At 36.0% G+C, this 18488-nt stretch overlaps 3 protein-coding genes and 1 non-coding gene across 4 annotated transcripts; 1 reads left to right on the top strand and 3 right to left on the bottom strand.

Annotated features, from left to right (window-relative positions):
* Positions 1–226: 226 nt before the first annotated feature.
* LOC106360409 (heat shock 70 kDa protein 1-like) lies at positions 227–5058 on the bottom strand. The gene is made up of 2 exons (XM_048782016.1): positions 2173–5058; positions 227–2017 (listed from the first exon to the last, which is right to left on the bottom strand). The coding sequence occupies exons 1-2, from the start codon at positions 2195–2197 to the stop codon at positions 375–377; spliced, it is 1668 nt and encodes a 555-aa protein (XP_048637973.1). The 5' UTR covers positions 2198–5058; the 3' UTR covers positions 227–374.
* LOC125575985 lies at positions 2847–2930 on the bottom strand. Its single transcript, XR_007314525.1, has one exon. It is a non-coding gene; the product is annotated as a small nucleolar RNA SNORD34 (small nucleolar RNA).
* Positions 5059–5474: 416 nt separating the features above from the next.
* On the top strand, positions 5475–6927 carry LOC106359450 (kinase-interacting family protein-like). Its single transcript, XM_013799155.3, has 2 exons — positions 5475–5739; positions 5864–6927. Exons 1-2 carry the CDS (start codon positions 5703–5705, stop codon positions 6700–6702), a joined length of 876 nt encoding a protein of 291 aa, XP_013654609.2. The 5' UTR covers positions 5475–5702; the 3' UTR covers positions 6703–6927.
* A 2768-nt stretch (positions 6928–9695) lies between these two features.
* On the bottom strand, positions 9696–10324 carry LOC106357070. The gene has a single exon (XM_013796758.3). The coding sequence runs from the start codon at positions 10190–10192 to the stop codon at positions 9959–9961; it is 234 nt and encodes a 77-aa protein (XP_013652212.2). The 5' UTR covers positions 10193–10324; the 3' UTR covers positions 9696–9958.
* Positions 10325–18488: the final 8164 nt, after the last annotated feature.

The raw sequence follows: 18488 nt of genomic DNA on the forward strand, positions 1-18488 counted from the left end.
GGTTCGGCGTCTGCTAATAAGTTACAACACACTACTATCAGACATCGGAAATGTCAATCCATCTGCAAAATAAACCAACTATTTTGTGGCTCAAGAGTTCAGAGAAAGAAGAAACTATTTGGCGGCTTCATTTATGAAATGTGATTCAATCTGAAGCTCGACTTCAATGAGGTAAAGATTGAAGAGAAAGAAAGAAGATGACACACAAACAAATCAAGCAAGGATCATTTAAAGAGTTACTAGTTAAAATGCACCTTAAAAAAAATCAAAACTCTAAACAAAACAACACTAAAATAGAGACGTTCCAGACATTAAGGGAAAACAATTTTAAAAGGACCAGCTTAGTCGACTTCCTCAATCTTGGGACCAGCTCCTCATTGATACATGTTTGCAATGATGGGGTTACACACACTCTCCAAGTCTCTCATCTTGTCTTCAAACTCGTCTGCTTCAGCCGTTTGGTTACCATCAAGCCATTGGACTGCCTCCTCAACCGAATCCTCAATCTTCTTCTTGTCCGCAGCAGCAAGCTTCTCACCAATCTTGTCATCACGGATGGTGTTTCTCATGTTGTAAGCATAGTTCTCAAGAGCATTCTTGGCTTCGACCTTCTTCTTGTGCTCCTCATCCTCCGACTTGTACTTCTCCGCCTCTTGCACCATCTTCTCGATCTCGTCCTTAGACAAGCGACCCTTGTCGTTGGTGATCGTAATCTTGTTCCTTTGTCCAGTGGTCTTGTCCTCGGCAGAGACATTGAGAATACCGTTTGCATCAATGTCGAAACACACCGTGATCTTAGGGACACCACGTGGAGCTGGAGGGATGCCAGAGAGAGTGAATTTTCCAAGGAGGTTGTTGTCGTTGGTCCTAGCTCTCTCACCTTCGTAGACTTGGATCAACACACCTGGCTGTTTGTCAGAGCAGGTGGTGAAGACCCGCTCCTTGTTGGTCGGGATCGTTGTGTTCCTCTCGATCAAGGTGGTCACGACTCCACCCACGGTTTGAATACCAAGAGAAAGAGGAGTCACGTCCAAGAGAAGAAGGTCTTGCACTTTTTCATTGCCTTGACCACTTAGAATCGCCCCCTGAACCGCTGCACCATAAGCCACAGCCTCGTCAGGGTTAATAGACTTGCAGAGCTCTTTACCGTTGAAGAAATCTTGGAGAAGCTGCTGGACTTTCGGGATACGTGTGGAACCTCCCACGAGGACAACATCGTGGACAGTGCTCTTGTCCATCTTAGCATCACGCAAACACTTCTCCACAGGCTCCATACACTTGCGGAAAAGATCCATGTTGAGCTCTTCGAACCTAGCACGAGTAAGCGCAGAGAAGAAATCAATGCCCTCAAAGAGAGAGTCAATCTCAATGGTGGTCTGTGCGGTTGAAGAAAGAGTCCTCTTCGCTCTCTCGCAAGCAGTCCTCAGCCTCCTCAGAGCTCTACGGTTACCGCTAATGTCCTTCTTGCTCTTCCTCTTAAACTCTTGAACAAAGTGGTTAACCATCCTGTTGTCGAAATCTTCCCCACCGAGATGAGTGTCTCCAGCAGTAGCCTTGACTTCAAAGATACCTTCCTCGATGGTGAGGAGAGAGACATCGAAAGTACCACCACCAAGATCAAAGATCAAGACGTTCTTCTCTCCAACACTCGTCGCCTTCTTGTCAAGACCATAGGCAATGGCTGCCGCAGTGGGCTCGTTGATGATGCGCATGACGTTCAAACCAGCGATGACGCCAGCGTCCTTTGTGGCTTGACGCTGAGAGTCGTTGAAGTAGGCGGGAACAGTGACGACAGCGTTCTTGATGGTGACGCCAAGGTAAGCTTCGGCGATCTCACGCATCTTGATGAGGACCATGGAAGATATCTCCTCGGCCGCGAACTGTTTCTCTTCGCCTTTGTAGTTGACGAGGATCATGGGTTTGTCGGCAGGACCAGGGATGATCTTGAACGGCCATAGCTTCATGTCGCTTTGGACAGATGAGTCACTGAATCTTCGACCAATCAGTCTCTTTGCATCTGTAACAACCAAAACACATTTTATTCTCACATTCTAAACAATTCAGACAAGCAATATTGTGCATGTTGTGATATAAACCCTAAATATTTTAGCAAGAAAAAAAAAAGAAAACCCTAAATATAACCACAACATATCAGGGAGAGATTTGACGTACCGAAGACAGTGTTGATGGGGTTCATGGCGACCTGGTTCTTGGCGGCATCACCAATCAACCTCTCAGAGTCGGTGAAGGCGACGTAGGAAGGACATGTAATTTAAAGATGATTAGGAAAATGAACAAACACTAGTATAAAAACCATTGAATGAACAAACATTACTAGTGTTTGTTCATTATATAAACTAGTGAATGAACAATCATTAGTATAAAAAACCAACGATCATTCAATGGTTTTTATACTAGTGTTTGTTCATTATATAAAGAACTAATGTAAGAGAAAACCATTAGTGTTTGTGTTCATTATATAATATGAAAACCATTGAATGAACTAATGTAAGAACTAATATAAAAACCATTGAATGAACTAGTGAATGAACAATCATTCAATGGTTTTTATACTAGTGTTTGTTCATTATATAAAGAACTAATGTAAGAGAAAAAGGACATGTAATTTAAAGATGATTAGGAAAATGACGATGGAATTTTAAATGGTTTGTTAAATATTTTGTTCAAATAATAAGAAAATTAAAGAGGTGAATAAATATAAAATTTTAAAATAGTTGATGGGTGTTAATTTTTGGTAAACCAAATTATTATTATTTTTGACCCCACAAAAAGTTGACATAATGGTCCTTAGTCAAGTGAATCGTTAAGGGAAAAAGATACAAATTAAAGGCCTCAGAATACATTTTATTATCATTCGCATTATCAGACGATGTAGGCATATTTTGCAATTTGCATCATCATTGGCCCTTAAGCACCCACCAAGATCATAGCTACTTATTATCCAACGATCCATTTAAGTTGTAAGTCGGAGGATGAAACGTTATGGCTTTGTTTTTTTTTTTTTTTTGAACAAACGTTATGGCTTTGTTAAAAATAACTTAAGACGAGAACAATTAATATACATTCATATTCTTCGTTAATTCGATGATGTGTGAATCTTTTTATAGCAATAATAATGAAAACTGCAAGTAAACCACTCACTTCTTTTTTCAGCAAGGTAGTTATGGGTTGGAAAAACATATAAATAGGGAGTGAAAGCATCAAGGTTAAGTTTACCATATGATATTTGTTCTGATAATTGCACAAAGCATGAAGCTCAAATCAATGCCAAAAACCGTCCGAACCATCCATGATTGGTGATTACTGACCTACGCAAAGAAGAAAATATATATGGACACAAAGTGTAGAGAAAGACAGAAGAGTAACATACATGCGTAACATACATGCGGTGTTTACGAGTTCAAATGAAACGATGCGATTGATCCAACGCCTCAAGGCAGAAGGAATCCTGCCTTTTACTATCTGGATAATACATAATCATATCACACCGGCCCACAGCATGGCTTTTATAAGCCTCAAGATTTTTGTTATTCTTTTTGAAAAGAAACTGTTTTAAGCAAGTTCGATTAGGTCTTACCCTATATACAATGATAAACAAAAAAAAAAACAAATGGATTTTGTTTGTATTCAAATTTAAAAGTCAACAAAAGAGAATGAAAGACCATATATACTTTTCTGGCTTGGCCACCAAGGGGTCAAAAGTTTTGGCTTGAAGAGCAAGGGTGAGTTTCTACAAATGACAAGTTGATACATGCAGGCCCGGCTCAAAGAATTTGTGGTCCTTGTGCGCATCTAATTTTTTAACCAATTGCATGTAGTTATGTCGTTATCAATTTAAAATTTAAGACCTTAATCTATAGGTTTTTATCAAATAAAGACCCTAATTTTCTTAAAGAGAACTGCCAAAAAAGAAAGGATCTATTGCAAATGCACGCTGAGTACATGCTATAAGCCGGCACTGGATACATGTCCTCACTCAGTTGCTTATTCATAAAGGGGTGATTGGTAAACACTTAGTGTTGTTGTACACAACACTATTTAAATTTAGAAAAAAAATAGAAATATGAGACTAAGAAGTTGGGTTTGTCCCCCTAAGATTTTATCTAAAATTAGAAAACTGAGACTAAGAAGTTACTAAATACGAACTGGTTGAGAACACTGCTTGAAACTCAAACATTATAATACAAAAAAATTTAAATTATTTGTTGTCTAATAAAAAAATATAAATTCATGCAAATTTTATTAAAGTGGTCATCAAAAAAGATATTCACGTTTGAAAGAACATGTCAAAAAAGTACTATCTTCTAAATAATATAAGGATAAGAATTGTGTAAAATTATGGTTGGAGCTATAGAACAAATATATGACAAGAGAAACTCATTTTCAATTAAAATAGAAAATTCATATCGTTACTAAATTTCAATAACGAGAACACATTGTTCTTCAATATAAAATATCTATACTATTAAATCATATATATAATCTTTAAATCTATTTCAAACAAATACCACATTTAAATAAAAACAAATGATAAAAGCTCAATTATTAAGATATGAAATTTTTTGTCATTGTTTAAATCAATTTTGCATCAATAAGTGAAAAAAGTTCAACATCGTGGATCAAAATATTTTTAATATTATTTTATAAAATTATATTTGAAATCACAAAATGACTATTTAAAATACACAAAAATATTAAATAATCTAAAATATATCATGAACATTAATCCGAACATTTTACAATACACCAAAATTTATAGAAAAACCGGGCATTTAAATACCAAACATACTCAAATTTGCCAAAAAATACAGACCTTTCATTAATCTAAAAAAACAAAACTTACCTTGACCTGGCCAATTTAGGTATTAATTTAATCAAAAATAATTGTCATTAGTCAGCCGTTTACTTTTCACGTTTACAGTTGAATCGAAAAAGCTAAATATTATCTAATATATCCAAATAATAACCAAACAATTGATATATTGTATATCAAAAATTATACGTCTTATTAAAATAGCATAATGTTATTTAAAATAAACCATGCATATTTATTACAATAAAAATAACAGAATAATTAAAATTTTAAAACAAAATATTAATAAATTCTTATAATCTAAATAAATTATTATACAGATTTACTTTATAAATATTTATACCCGTGCATGAGCACGGAAAAATCACCGAATATATATAAAATTTGTTCAGAATTATATTTTTCTGAAAAACCATTATACACAAACAATATTTTTATTATACACAAATCAATAGGAAATTAGATTTAGCCACATGTGTTTAATATTTAAACATTATTACTCAAAAATACAATATAACAATGTCTACAACAATATGACTATATCCCATTAGGATCCACGTGATATATCATTTTCTAAGAAATCATATTCATTTATTTGAGATCAAGTGTTCGTTTCTTTTAAATATTTGAACTAAAAAATTGTAAATCAAAATTGATTTAAAACTGCAAAAAATTAAATTGAGATTAATATTACTGCATCTTACCTTTTTCTGGATATTTGAGGCAATAAGGTCGCATTAATGTTCATATCATCATCTCACTGATTTATGCCTTTTTGTTATTCTTTCTTTTATAGTTTCCAAAAATATGGGATTTTGACTTTCCTTAAAGCTCCCCCTTACTCTCTGTTCTCCTCTAAACAACATCCATGGATACCTCTCTTCCACAATTGCCTTCTCTCTCCGGTACACTTACACAAATTCAAGCTCTTTTTTTTTTTGTGTGTGTGTGTGTGTGGTGTGTTTATATGTCTTCATGTAATGTTCACTTTGGTTTTTTTTTGGGTATGTTGTTGTTAAATAAACATAGAGCTTGAGTCTCGGATGCAAGTAATGCGCGTATCTGCTCTTGAAGATAACCAAACCGGTGAAACTTTCTCTCAGCGCGCTGAATGGTTTTACCAGAGACGTCCTCTTCTTCTTTCACTATGTCAAGATCTCTTTCACGGTTACGCCACTCTCTTGAACCGTTACGACCAAGCTAAACCACAAAACCTTAAACCTGTTTCTCATGAAAATAACTCTAATGATGATACCGACATAAGTTCTCAAGTCGAGAGCATCTTGTCCTTTGAACAGACTCAAATCACGGCTTGTGATAAGCAGAAAGTTGACGAGTTAGTCTCGCAGCTCGTGACCGCAAACTTGGAAAGAGACATGGCGCAGGACGAGTTGCTTCGCGGTGAGCAAAAGTTCAGAGAAGCTTCCGAGACGATCGAGTTGCTAAAGAAGCTTGTGATGTTGCTTGACATGGAGAAAGAAGTAGCTGTGGAGGAAACTGTGAGTCTCGGATACAAACTCGCTTCTCTCTTGGAAGAGAACAAAGACCTAGCAACGGAAGCACTGTTCATGAAAAAGGAAGCTGTGAGGCTCGCTAGATGCATGCTAAAGATGAGGGATGAACATTTTCACCAGGTGTGCGTTCTACAGAGCCAAGTGTATGCGTTGCAGTCATCAAGAGAGTCTGTTTATGAAAATGCATCCTCACCGAGCTGCTTCGGGTTGGATAAGAGCAAGAGCAAGAAGAGAAAGATGAGTGAAACAAGAAGTGAACCAGGAGAGAAAAAGAGGAAATCTAAGTGGTTGAAGAGACTTAACCCGTTTGTCAAATGCAGCGTTAGCCCATCGCCTGCTCTTCTCCATCAATAGAAACAAGTTTACTCTTTACATTGACCTTTGCATAATAATAATGTCTGCTTTATGTTCTACTTGCCTTGTAAACATAGCAGTGTGGTCTTGTTTTCTGATCCATAGTTAGAGAGTAGTGCAGCTCAATACTCTTGTGATTTAACTTGTTTGGTTGATGGAAACTTATATCAATTTTGTAATTGTTTCACTGTTGGAAGGTATGAAAGACATATGCATTCTCCTTAACATCTACCAAGCCCTGAAATATGGTAGAGTCCTCTCTCTTTGTATCTTGGAGTCTTGAGCATTTGGTAATATTCACACAGCCTGTCTTCTCTGTATCATGGTGGATTAGGACTAAAAAACACTTGTAGCAATGGCTATGGTTTGGTTTTGTTTGTCTGCTTACCAAAAAATGGCCCACTTCCAAGGAAAAAGGGCCTTGGTCACTCGTGTAGAAAAGGAAGAAATGGTTAAAAATGGTACGGGTAACCACCACGGTCAAATGCCACCTTTGTGATCCCTTTCTCCAAGCAACTTTTTGCTATAGCGTCTCCTACATTATACGCTATCTCCTACTCAAAATGCCACAAACAAAAACTATTATTACATCATGTCTATAGAAAAATCAATTTGAGGGTGATTTGTGCGTGAATGGTTACTATCATCAAGTAGATGTGGTTACACATCTACTTGCAACCCAAGTTTAGAAGGCGGGTACATAAAAAGTACTTACAATGGTGTAGTTGATGTCCTCAGAGATAGGTTTATGTTTGGTGGAAGCTGAAGCTAAAGTGTGTGTGCATCTTACTATCACAATTACTTGCACATAAAAATATGCTTGTTTGAGCGAAAAGCCACAGCCTTGGCATCTTTGTTGTATTGTTATTCCAACCTATGAGGAGAATGTAGAGCATTCCAGTAATGGACCCGTATATGCGTGGTCACATGTGAAGATAGTAATTTTGCACCATAGAAGAATCGATTTCTGGCCTTTACCAACAGAGCAACTCCCCATCCAGTGGAAACTAATAGACCACCACGATGTGGTTGACTATATTTGAAGAACAAATTTGTGGAATAATTTTTGTTATGTTTTTTCAGTTTCAAAGGTGGGACTTTGTAAACCTTAACCTCTTGGCGATGAACCTTTGATGGGATGACCTCATCGTAATTCATAAACCACTGGCTGGATCTACAAAAAAAATATTTATGCTGATGTGTTTGAAGCCGGCTTGAGAAGAAAGTCACTCAAGGTAAACAGGTTTGTGTACATTTCTATATATATATTTTTTTTTTTTGTAACTTAACATTTCTACATTTCTACATTTCTACATTTCTATATTTCTATATTTCTACATTTGCATGAACTCAAATGTTTTGTGCCAAAATGGATATAATCTTCTTCTCTTATTGATTGCCAAGAAGTACATGTATTTTGTTCATAATCTCCTTACACCAGAAAACATTTGAGACCCACCCCAAGGCGCCATAAAATTAAACTACAGACACTAAATTAATGAGTTTGAGCTTCTTAGGGAAACATTCACATAAATTCATGTATCTCTCAAGATTTCACTCTCGTGCTAGGCCCTGCACGTAAATGTTTGCTCTAGATCAATAGTTAATCTAGAGGTCAATCATTCCTAATCAAACCAATAGTTTATAGACACATAATAAGCTAGAAAAATAATATATATTTATATCTTATGTAAGTTATGTTGTTTGTCTTGTAATCGAAAAGTCGGTATTCCCAAAATTGTACATGAAATTTAAGAAATTTGTAGATAGATTTGACCTTTAGAGGGGCCATGTTAGGTTGCAGAAGTGAGGCCAGCTCTCTGATCATATGTTTGAACATGTTAGGGATGTTAATGAGGATGATGGAGAAGAAGACAAGGCACGTTATAGGAATCATGTTATCCCACTTTCACTTTAATACAATCACATCGTATCATTCATCGCATTACCTCACTATGTGCGTTATACGGCTGTACTATTTTCTTTCCTTCTCTCTTCTTATTTTTTTTTTATTTTTTTTATTTTGGAACATCTCTCTTCTTATTTTATATTTTGGGTTTAATGACTGGATTCTCATAAATGCAAGGGATGTCATCTAATTTTGATTCTAGTTTCCTGTTTGACTTTTTTGTAAGTTCTTATATTAAGCACCCATCTAATGAAAAGTTATTGATATATTGTTTGTACATTTTTTGTCACATGTTCTACTATTTTGGGGGTTAAACTCGGTTGTTATGGCTGTCAAAGTAACCAAATATGTGAACGGGATTATACTGAACCAACAAAATCTGTTTAATTTGGTTTGATTTCCTGTAAAACTGATTTAACCAATAACAAACAAACCAACCCAAAACTGAAATGCCATACAAGTTATATCAAACATAGACATCTAACATAGTTTCAACTTAACAATGAGCTCAAGTCGTCCGAAGGACAATTGGATAAGAGTGTGGAAAACATTAGACTGGGATAATTCTTAACGTAGAGTTTTTTTTTTTTTTGTTCAAACCTTCGTTCATTCATTAAATTAAAGTTCATCAGTACTAGCAATCTCAGAGAGACTGTTAGAGAGCTGAAACAAAGCGTTTTTTGCCAATCTATCAGCCGGTTCGTTACAAACACGAGAAATAAAACGAAACGAGATAGAGTTGAAGGAAGCACTCAACACGCCAATGTCATGGAGTATCCCTCTAATCGCAACCACAGCCTTGTTTCCTGTGATTATATCAATAAGACTTTTTGAATCCGATAAACAGATCACGTCTTTGATGCCAGAGAAAGCAGCCTTTGAGAGGCCTGCAAGTAACGCTAACGTAGAGTTATATCACTTATATTATATCACTACACATCTTTTAATGAATTACATTATTACCCAGGTTATATTTATTTCGTATATTGGTTATAATCTCAACGTCCTTAACTATTCTATTCGATTCATCTGTGGTTTGGTAAACCGCTAAAACATATGATTAGAAACCGAAATTGAAAACCAGTATCAAAAGACTTAATTTTATTTCAAACCAAATGAAAAATCGCACTGTAATTTCGATTAGATCATCACAGGGATTAACAACATCCGAATCAAAACTAATTATCGGATAAAAGTTCACTAAAATCTAAGTTAAAAAAGAAAACAAATAAGCCGCGACCACATAAAGATAAGCAGAAAGAAGAGAGACATGGCGGGCTAATACAAAGCTATACACGTGAAAAAACGAGAGGACAACACTTTCTCATTTTTCTTGGAAGAAACTAATTAAGAAGAGAGATTGTTTGAAGAGTTTGACTTGTCAAGAATTGACCACATGACGAGGACATCTTCATAGCCACAAGCCATGACGTCACTTTGAAGCTCCTTCACAGTTCGTCTCTCGTGTTCTTCTCTCGCCTTCGCGTTTGCGTGGCGGTTGTGCGGCGTTTGCTGCGGTTGGTTAAAGAACGTCGCCGCTTTCTTGAATGGCGTTGCAATTGTTTTCTTCCATGAAGTCATTTTTTAAAAAGAAAAAAAAAAAGAGAAAAGAAAATGAAACTAGTTTTAACGGTGAATTGCTTCTTCCCTTTCTCGTTTGGAGTTGGATTTGGAGACGATGAGGCTTCTATGTATTTATACACAACATGTGAACACAAAAACAACCTCTTTCTTATAATTTTTTATAAAGAATTGTAATAAAATAAAAATTAGTAAACGAATTTTTTTTTTTTTGAATAATATTGGAGAAAGGGAGAGAGAAGGTGGTCAATAGAGGCAAGATCCGCGATAGGAGCATTCCCATGAACCCATCAATTCGATTTCTTATCCTCCCCCACGTGATCTCTCCTTTACATAACTTACACAGTTTTACCATATTTCTCACCTTTTAAATTCAGTTCAAATTCTATTAAATCAAAATAGTACCAGTTTAACCAGTTAATATTCAATTTACTTGGATGAGATTTAGCAATGCAAAAAGTTTTTCGACGCATTTGATATCACACTAGTTTTTCGTATAACTAACACATAATTCGGATAAGAATATAAGATAATGCGAAGTGTTTAGATACAACCATTCCCATTTAGTTTTTTGGACAGTGTATAATCGAGTTGGCTATCGGAATCGTTTTTCATTTGAATACTATCGTTGACAAATAACTAGTTACAAAGATTGTAAATTTATAATACATTTTACTGAGCAAAGTAATTTCCAAATTATCAAGAATAACTAAAGTAGTTTAAGTTCAATGGTCGGTCACTGGACAAAGTTTTTTTATTTGGTCAAAGGTCTTGGACAAAGTTAATTATTCATTTTCATTGGACTATAAATTACATGATGATAATAAGGCAATGAGTTAGTTTATTTATGTTCTAGCTCATTATCAATCATTGCTCATAAGAAAAGGTGGTATTATATTGTAATAAGATATCAATGTATTCCATACTTTCTATTATGTATTTATAAAATTATTGGGATGGGTTAGATGATTAGATCCTACATGAATCTCGAAGACTTGTCTCACTCTAAACCCCAAGAAACTAAGACTAAATAAAATTCAAAGTAGATGACTAAAGCATTACAGAATACGAAATGAAATTTGGTTCTTCTAATAGTAATAGCTCAGTAATACATAAAAATTAGACATATTTCTTATGATGAAAATCGGTTTGACACGTTTATGGTGAAATATAAATGCTATTTCTGACCACAAACTATTAGAAGATATTTTTTCAGCTCCATAGTACTGTAGTAGATATTTTTCAAGCTTTCACTGGTAGATATGACTACGCACATGACAATAATTTGAAAGGTCAAGAATTTGCCTTTCCGGTTCTAGGTACTGACGACAATCACAAAATACTTACACAACTTTATATGGGGTCTCACTTTCTACAAATGTGTTTTTACGGTCTCCTTTTTCTTCATCGATCTTTGCGCTACTTCTAGATATTTTTCTTATAGGGTCTCCATCTTCACACAAGTGTAGACACAATGACACATGTACCTGGAAATGCAGTTTAGTCAATTCTTGCATTCTGAATAATCCTATGATATCAATGACAACAATGTTATTGACTGTTATGACTTATGAGATGCGGACACCGACGCTAGATATTATTAGTTGATATTTAAATGTTTTTCTAGTTTGTTAGCTTAATAAACCGTCTACTAACACAAATATATATGGATTCACCCAAGAGCTTTGTGTTGGATAATTCCAAGCTTGTGGAAACTTAACATATTATTAGATGTTTAATATGTTAAGATAAACACAATAAGGAAACCTAGAAATAGGAAAAGGAAGTTTCTATTTAGGTTAGGTTTATGTTTTCCATATCCCACATGTTAAAGGGAATTGTCTTTCATATAAATATAGGTCTAATGGAGAGGTGTTCCATATGATCTAAGTGAAACATATTGAGAGCTTTAGTTTTGAGTAGTTTCTAAAGCTAATAAGAAAAGTTGTTCTTATAACTCTTTGTGTTTCTAAGAGATCTGAATTGGTATCAGAGCCTCAGGCTGGAGACTCGATCTAAGCTTAAGTTGTAGCTTAAGATCCTGGTGCTTGTGAACAAGAGATCGCGACGGCAAGATGGCTGACGTGACTAGGGCTCCACGCACGAAGGACTTTGGATCTACATCCATCCAATGTCCGATGTTGTCATCGACAAACTACACAGTTTGGTCGATGAGGATGAAGGTTCTACTACGTGTTCATGAAGTGTGGGACACAATCGAACCCGGTTCAGATGATCAAAAGAAGAACGATGTTGCGATAGCTCTTTTGTTTCAATCTGTTCCCGAAACATTGATTCTCCAGGTGGGAGAACAAACCGCATCAAAAGAGATCTGGAACGCCATCAAGTCGCGACACCTAGGAGCTGATCGTGTAAGGGAGGCGAGACTTCAGACGTTGATGGCGGAGTTTGACAGGTTGAAGATGGATGATTCAGATACGGTCGATGACTTCGCGGGGAAGATATCGGGCCTATCATCCAAAGCAACCTCTTTGGGGGAAAACATAGAAGAATCCAAGATGGTCAAGAAGTTCTTGAAGGGTCTTCCAAGACACAAGTATATCCAGATCGTAGCATCACTTGAGCAAGTCCTAGATCTCAACTCGACGGGGTTTGAAGACATAGTTGGAAGGCTTAAGGCGTACGAGGAGCGTGTAGGAGAAGAAACTCAGAAAGAAGACCAAGGGAAGCTAATGTTTTCGAACAATGAAGAGCATAGTCAGAGGGGCTATGAGAATTCCCGTGGTAGAGGAAGAGGACGGAACGGTAGAGGCAGAGGTCGAGGTAGGTCACACAACCAAAACCGTGCGTCACACACCGAAGATAACAACTCGAAGAAGAATCGTTCAAAGCTGATATGTTGGAGATGTGACAAGCCTGGTCACTACGCAACTGTCTGTCCGGAGAAGTCAGAGAAGGATCAAGAAACCAACCTAAACGAGACAGAAGAGACCGATGCACTCTATGTACACGAGGTGGTGTTTTTGAACGAAGATAAGGTGATTCCGAAGAATCTTGATATCGACAAAGGCAGTGCAAGTGTCTGGTATTTGGATAATGGAGCGAGCAATCACATGACAGGGAACAAGGAGTTCTTTTCGAGTTTGAATCTCAACACCAAAGGGAAGGTGAAGTTTGGTGATGGATCGTGTGTTGACATTGTAGGAAAGGGTGTGGTTACCTTTGTGTGCAAGACTGGAGAGAAGAAGGCACTCAAGGACATATACTACATACCCGATCTGAAGCACAGTATATTGAGTCTTGGGCAAGCAAAAGAGAACGGATGTGAGGTTAACATGAAAGATGTCTACTTAACGCTCACAGATTCGCATGGAAGGTTGCTAGTTCGTGTGACAAGATCTCCAAACCGTCTCTACAAGACCCCTATGGAGATAAGCTACCCGGAATGTTTACATGTCAGGGACGACGATGCTACATGGAGGTGGCATGCTCGACAAGGACATATATGCAATGGAGTGATGAACAACATGGTAAGGAAGGAGATGGTCGTAGGAATGCAGAGTGTAACACACGAAGAAGGCGTGTGTGACACATGTCTCGCAGAGAAGCAAACGAGACACTCATTCCCGAGTGTAACACACAAAGAAGGCATGTGTGACACATATCTCGCAGGGAAGCGAACCAGAGACACATTCCTGACTAAGGCCATGATTTGTACATCAAAGCCAGTGAGATTATTGCTTGGAAATTTGTGTGGACGTATCACACCACCAACACCAGCAGATAATCGTGAGGCATTCTATCGGTTCAAAAGATCTCACACCGATAGAGGAGGAGAGGTTGCCTCAGCTATGTTCAATCTAGGTTGCACCGATAGAGGAGGAGAGGTTGCCTCAGATGTGTTCAATCTAGGATGCACCGATAGAGGAGGAGAGATTGCCTCAGATGAGTTTAACCTATCTTGTGAAGAAGATTGGGTTGAAGCTATGGAAGACGAGTTGGAGTCTATCACAAGAAACAAGATATGGGAGCTTGTAGATAGATCGACTGGTTCTGAGAAGAAAAGAGAAGAGGATCGAGTTTGTGTGTTACACAAGACATTGCATGTGTTACGCCAGGCACCCAGAGCATGGAGTGTGAAACTTGATCAGGTTCTCAAGGAGATGAGATTTAAGAAGTGCACGAAGGAACCATCAGTGTACTGCAAGACTCAAGGAGGAGACGTCTTGATCATAGCCATCTACGTTGATGATCTATTTGTGACAGGAACTTCGCTTAAGATGATTAGGCAATTCAAGGAGGAGATGTCTAAGAAGTTCGAGATGTCAGATCTAGGTAGGCTAACGTACTACCTTGGCATAGAGGTGATTCAAGGAGCAGACGGAATCAGAATAAAGCAAGAGAGGTATGCTCAAGGAATCCTGCGTGACACAAAGATGGAAGCGTGTAACGCAACTCAAATTCCAATGGAGGCGAATTTGAAGATCTCAAAAGCTGAAGATGAACAAGAGATAGATGCTACCGAGTTCAGAAGAATCATAGGATGTTTGAGGTATCTGCTTCACACAAGACCCGACCTGTGTTACGCAGTAGGTGTTCTTAGCAGATACATGCACAATCCGAGAGACTCTCACGGACAAGCCATCAAGCACATACTGCGGTATGTGAAAGGAACAACAAACTTCGGTCTGTTCTTCAAGAGAGATGGGTCAAGGAGTGTCGTTGGTTATAGTGACAGCAGTCACAACATTGATCTCGATGACGGGAGGAGCACGTCAGCACATGCATTCTACTACGGTTCATCACTGATTACTTGGACGTCGCAGAAGCAGCAGACGGTTGCATTGTCATCATGCGAAGCAGAGTTTATGGCAGCAACAGAAGCAGCAAAGCAAGCTATATGGATCAAGGAGTTGTTGAGTGAGATACTAAGTAAAGAAGGCGAGAGAGTCAAGCTTAGGATCGACAACAAATCAGCCATTGCTCTAACCAAGAATCCAGTTTTCCATGGAAGGAGTAAGCATGTACTCAAGAAGTATCACTTCATTCGTGAGTGTGTGGAGAACGGGCATATCAAAGTGGAGCATGTGCCGGGTGTTGAGCAGAAGGCCGACATCCTTACCAAGCCATTAGCAAGGATTATGTTCAAGCAAATGAGGAGCTTAATCGGAGTTCAAGAAATTGATCTCCCTAATTCAAGTTGGAATTAAGGGGGTGAATGTTGGATAATTCCAAGCTTGTGGAAACTTAACATATTATTAGATGTTTAATATGTTAAGATAAACACAATAAGGAAACCTAGAAATAGGAAAAGGAAGTTTCTATTTAGGTTAGGTTTGTGTTTTCCATATCCCACATGTTAAAGGGAATTGTCTTTCATATAAATATAGGTCTAATGGAGAGGTGTTCCATATGATCTAAGTGAAACATATTGAGAGCTTTAGTTTTGAGTAGTTTCTAAAGCTAATAAGAAAAGTTGTTCTTATAACTCTTTGTGTTTCTAAGAGATCTGACTTTGGAGATTTTTTGTTTTGTTAATTATTTGTAACTTCAATAACAACATATTGTTTGTAGCTAAGTGAGAAATATGCCAACATCATGTAATCAAGAGAAAGAACAAAACTCAAAAGTAAGAAAATCAAGCCTTTTTGTTTGTTTTGAAATTGTTTCATTTCTAATATCAAAGTAAATCGATGGATGATCTCCAACTGATAATATAATTTTTTTTCTTATATATTTTTTGGTAATTCTTAATCGATTACTCATTTTATTTCTATGTTGATTCCTATGTTCGTTTGAAGGGAGATTTCTAATGACCCTGAAAATATTAGGTTTAGAGGTTCACAAAGCTTGCTAATTCTATTATTTGTTTCCTATTAAATAATATCCGAATGATTATTTTTGTGAGATATTTTTTTCCCTCGTCTAGATATATCACACAAAAATGCTACGTTAACAGTTAGAAATATATTAGTTAGTTTTTAATAGCAAAACGACTATAAAATTCTAAAAATAAAAATAGAAAGATGATGCATTGTTCACAGGACCAATAGAACTGAGAGATGGTTATGTAATGAAAATGTAGGATCCAAAGATGAGTAAATGTGTATTGTTCACAGGACCAACGGATTAGGAGTTTGAGGTGGGCAGAGTAATACGCAGAGTATCCCATGTGATCTCCACATGTCGTCTCTCTTTCTCAACTTCCATCCTTATTAACTATTTATTTTATTTTATTTTATTTATTTGGTGTATGCCAATTACATTCATTTTTCTTCTTTCATTATGTCTTGGTTGACATTTCTATACAGTCTATATAACATATCCTAGTTTTCACTTTTCATATGGAACGGCATACAAAAATTCCAGCTTTTAGTTTCATAATATTTTAAATTATATTGTTATCTTATTGTTACATTTAATGAGACGTGTTCTTAGTCTAGTGGCATAACATAATTTTACATACCAAAATCAACGTAATTTTTAGGTAAGCAATTCTAATTCGAAACAACCTAAAACACTAACCTTTTATGGCCATGTGGATATGAATCTATGTTTTGAATTTCACTTAGATATCCGAATAGATAATTTATCTGTGGGCTACATTCCCATAAAAAAAATTCGTGTAGACTTTCCATAATTCTAAGACATCCAAGTTAATAGCAAAAATATTATTTTATGTGTGTAGACTTCTATTCTCTATGAAAATATTTATGTTTTCTATATTCAAATTGCTAAAATATATGTAAATAGATATTAAAATGTAGGAGATAAAAAAGGTGGAATCTATTATATCAATTATATTTACTTATATGATTTAATATTTAAAACTAACAAATAAGTAAATGAGGTGAAATGGATGCTGACCATCCATGACATATGCCCACAATCCTCGTTTACAAATATTTTTAGTCTGCATAATATATGTTAGTCATGTCCACTGAATGTTATCCACAGTATTTTGTCACAAAATATTTTTTGTAATTTATGTTTTCAAATTAAAAACTATATGAAAGTGGAAGTTAAAATATAAAGAATAAAAATGTAATTTATTATATCAACATATTTTATATTATTTTTTTTTTTTAAACAAGCAAAAAATGTGGGATACATTTTAATTAATTATATTTATTACTATAATTAATTATATTTATTAATTGGCTATTAACCAGACGATTTCTTTATGTTATATCAGCAAACGTGCTCTTTCAGTACATCACTACATTGTGACTTCTTGTGTAAAAAACATTAAAAAAAGTTACATAAAAGTGACATAAAATGTCATAAAATGTCATCCTATCTATATTACACTCGAATTTGTGTGTATACAAAAGGATAAATGACGTAAAAAGGATAAATGACATGTTTTGTAATAAAACCCGTTCCATCTTTTGACTTATGCAGTTCTAGGTGATATTAAAAGGCCTATTTAGCTAGAAATCAAAATTCAGGATGGTAATTGCAGATCTATGCAAACTTTTTAATAATTGGTGAACCATGACAATTTTTCCATGAGTTGCCAATTATCTCCTTTATCCACACCTTCCTCGTTACCTGCTACCCGGGTTATTCGCAAATAATTAAATTTGTATTGAAAACGCAATACACTTGGCGAAACCGGTTACATTAATTTAAAACTATGATATTAGATATAGCAACCGGATGTAGCTCTAATAATTAAAGAGAGAAGAGTTTTGATATATTTTACAAATTGTTAGGACGGATGCTAAAGTTACCGGTCAACAATATTTTGACCTCTCGGTTTCACTATCATTTTCCCGGACCTCGCCTTTCAACTGCATTTCCGATCTGGTTCTGGGTCTTCCGTTATGTTCACCCAGTATTAATTCGTAGTCTGGTAAATTTGGGAACTCTTCAGGTTGTTTGCAACCGAATATACCTACAATGATTGCAGATAGAAGAGCTGTGAGATATTTTACAAATTGATGTGACGGGCGCGACAGTGTTATGATATTTTTTCCATTAAATTATTAAAATTTTCTCGTCAACAACATTTTGACGTGTCAGTCGACGTTGTATATTATTTAGTTGTGGATATGAGGACACTTTTGGTATTACCTCATTTTGCACAATCTCTCTACCAGATACCCAATTACCTCCCATAACTTTGCTATCTAGTGCAAATTCCCATATTAAAATTGGCTTTGGGTTATTCATATGATTTTAGTCGTATTCACACAACACAGACATATATATATACTCTCTGTAAATAATTACCAGAAATACCAAGAAGATTTCGTTTTGTATATGTGGGGAATTTTTTTTTTTTTTTGACAAAGTATATGTGGGGAAAGTTTATTTAAAATTAGAGTAA

The sequence above is a fragment of the Brassica napus genome, chromosome A6, assembly GCF_020379485.1.
Source record: "Brassica napus cultivar Da-Ae chromosome A6, Da-Ae, whole genome shotgun sequence".
Taxonomy (NCBI): Eukaryota; Viridiplantae; Streptophyta; class Magnoliopsida; order Brassicales; family Brassicaceae; genus Brassica; species Brassica napus.

Coding starts and splice junctions, on each gene's coding strand:
- LOC106359450 (XM_013799155.3), top strand. CDS start 5,703: ATGGATACCTCTCTTCCACAATTGCCTTCTCTCTCCG. Junction 5,740..5,863: donor ACAATTGCCTTCTCTCTCCG/GTACACTTACAC, acceptor AAATAAACATAG/AGCTTGAGTCTCGGATGCAA.
- LOC106360409 (XM_048782016.1), bottom strand. CDS start 2,197: ATGAACCCCATCAACACTGTCTTCG. Junction 2,018..2,172: donor CCCCATCAACACTGTCTTCG/GTACGTCAAATC, acceptor TGGTTGTTACAG/ATGCAAAGAGACTGATTGGT.
- LOC106357070 (XM_013796758.3), bottom strand. CDS start 10,192: ATGACTTCATGGAAGAAAACAATTGCAACGCCATTCAAGAAAGCGGCG.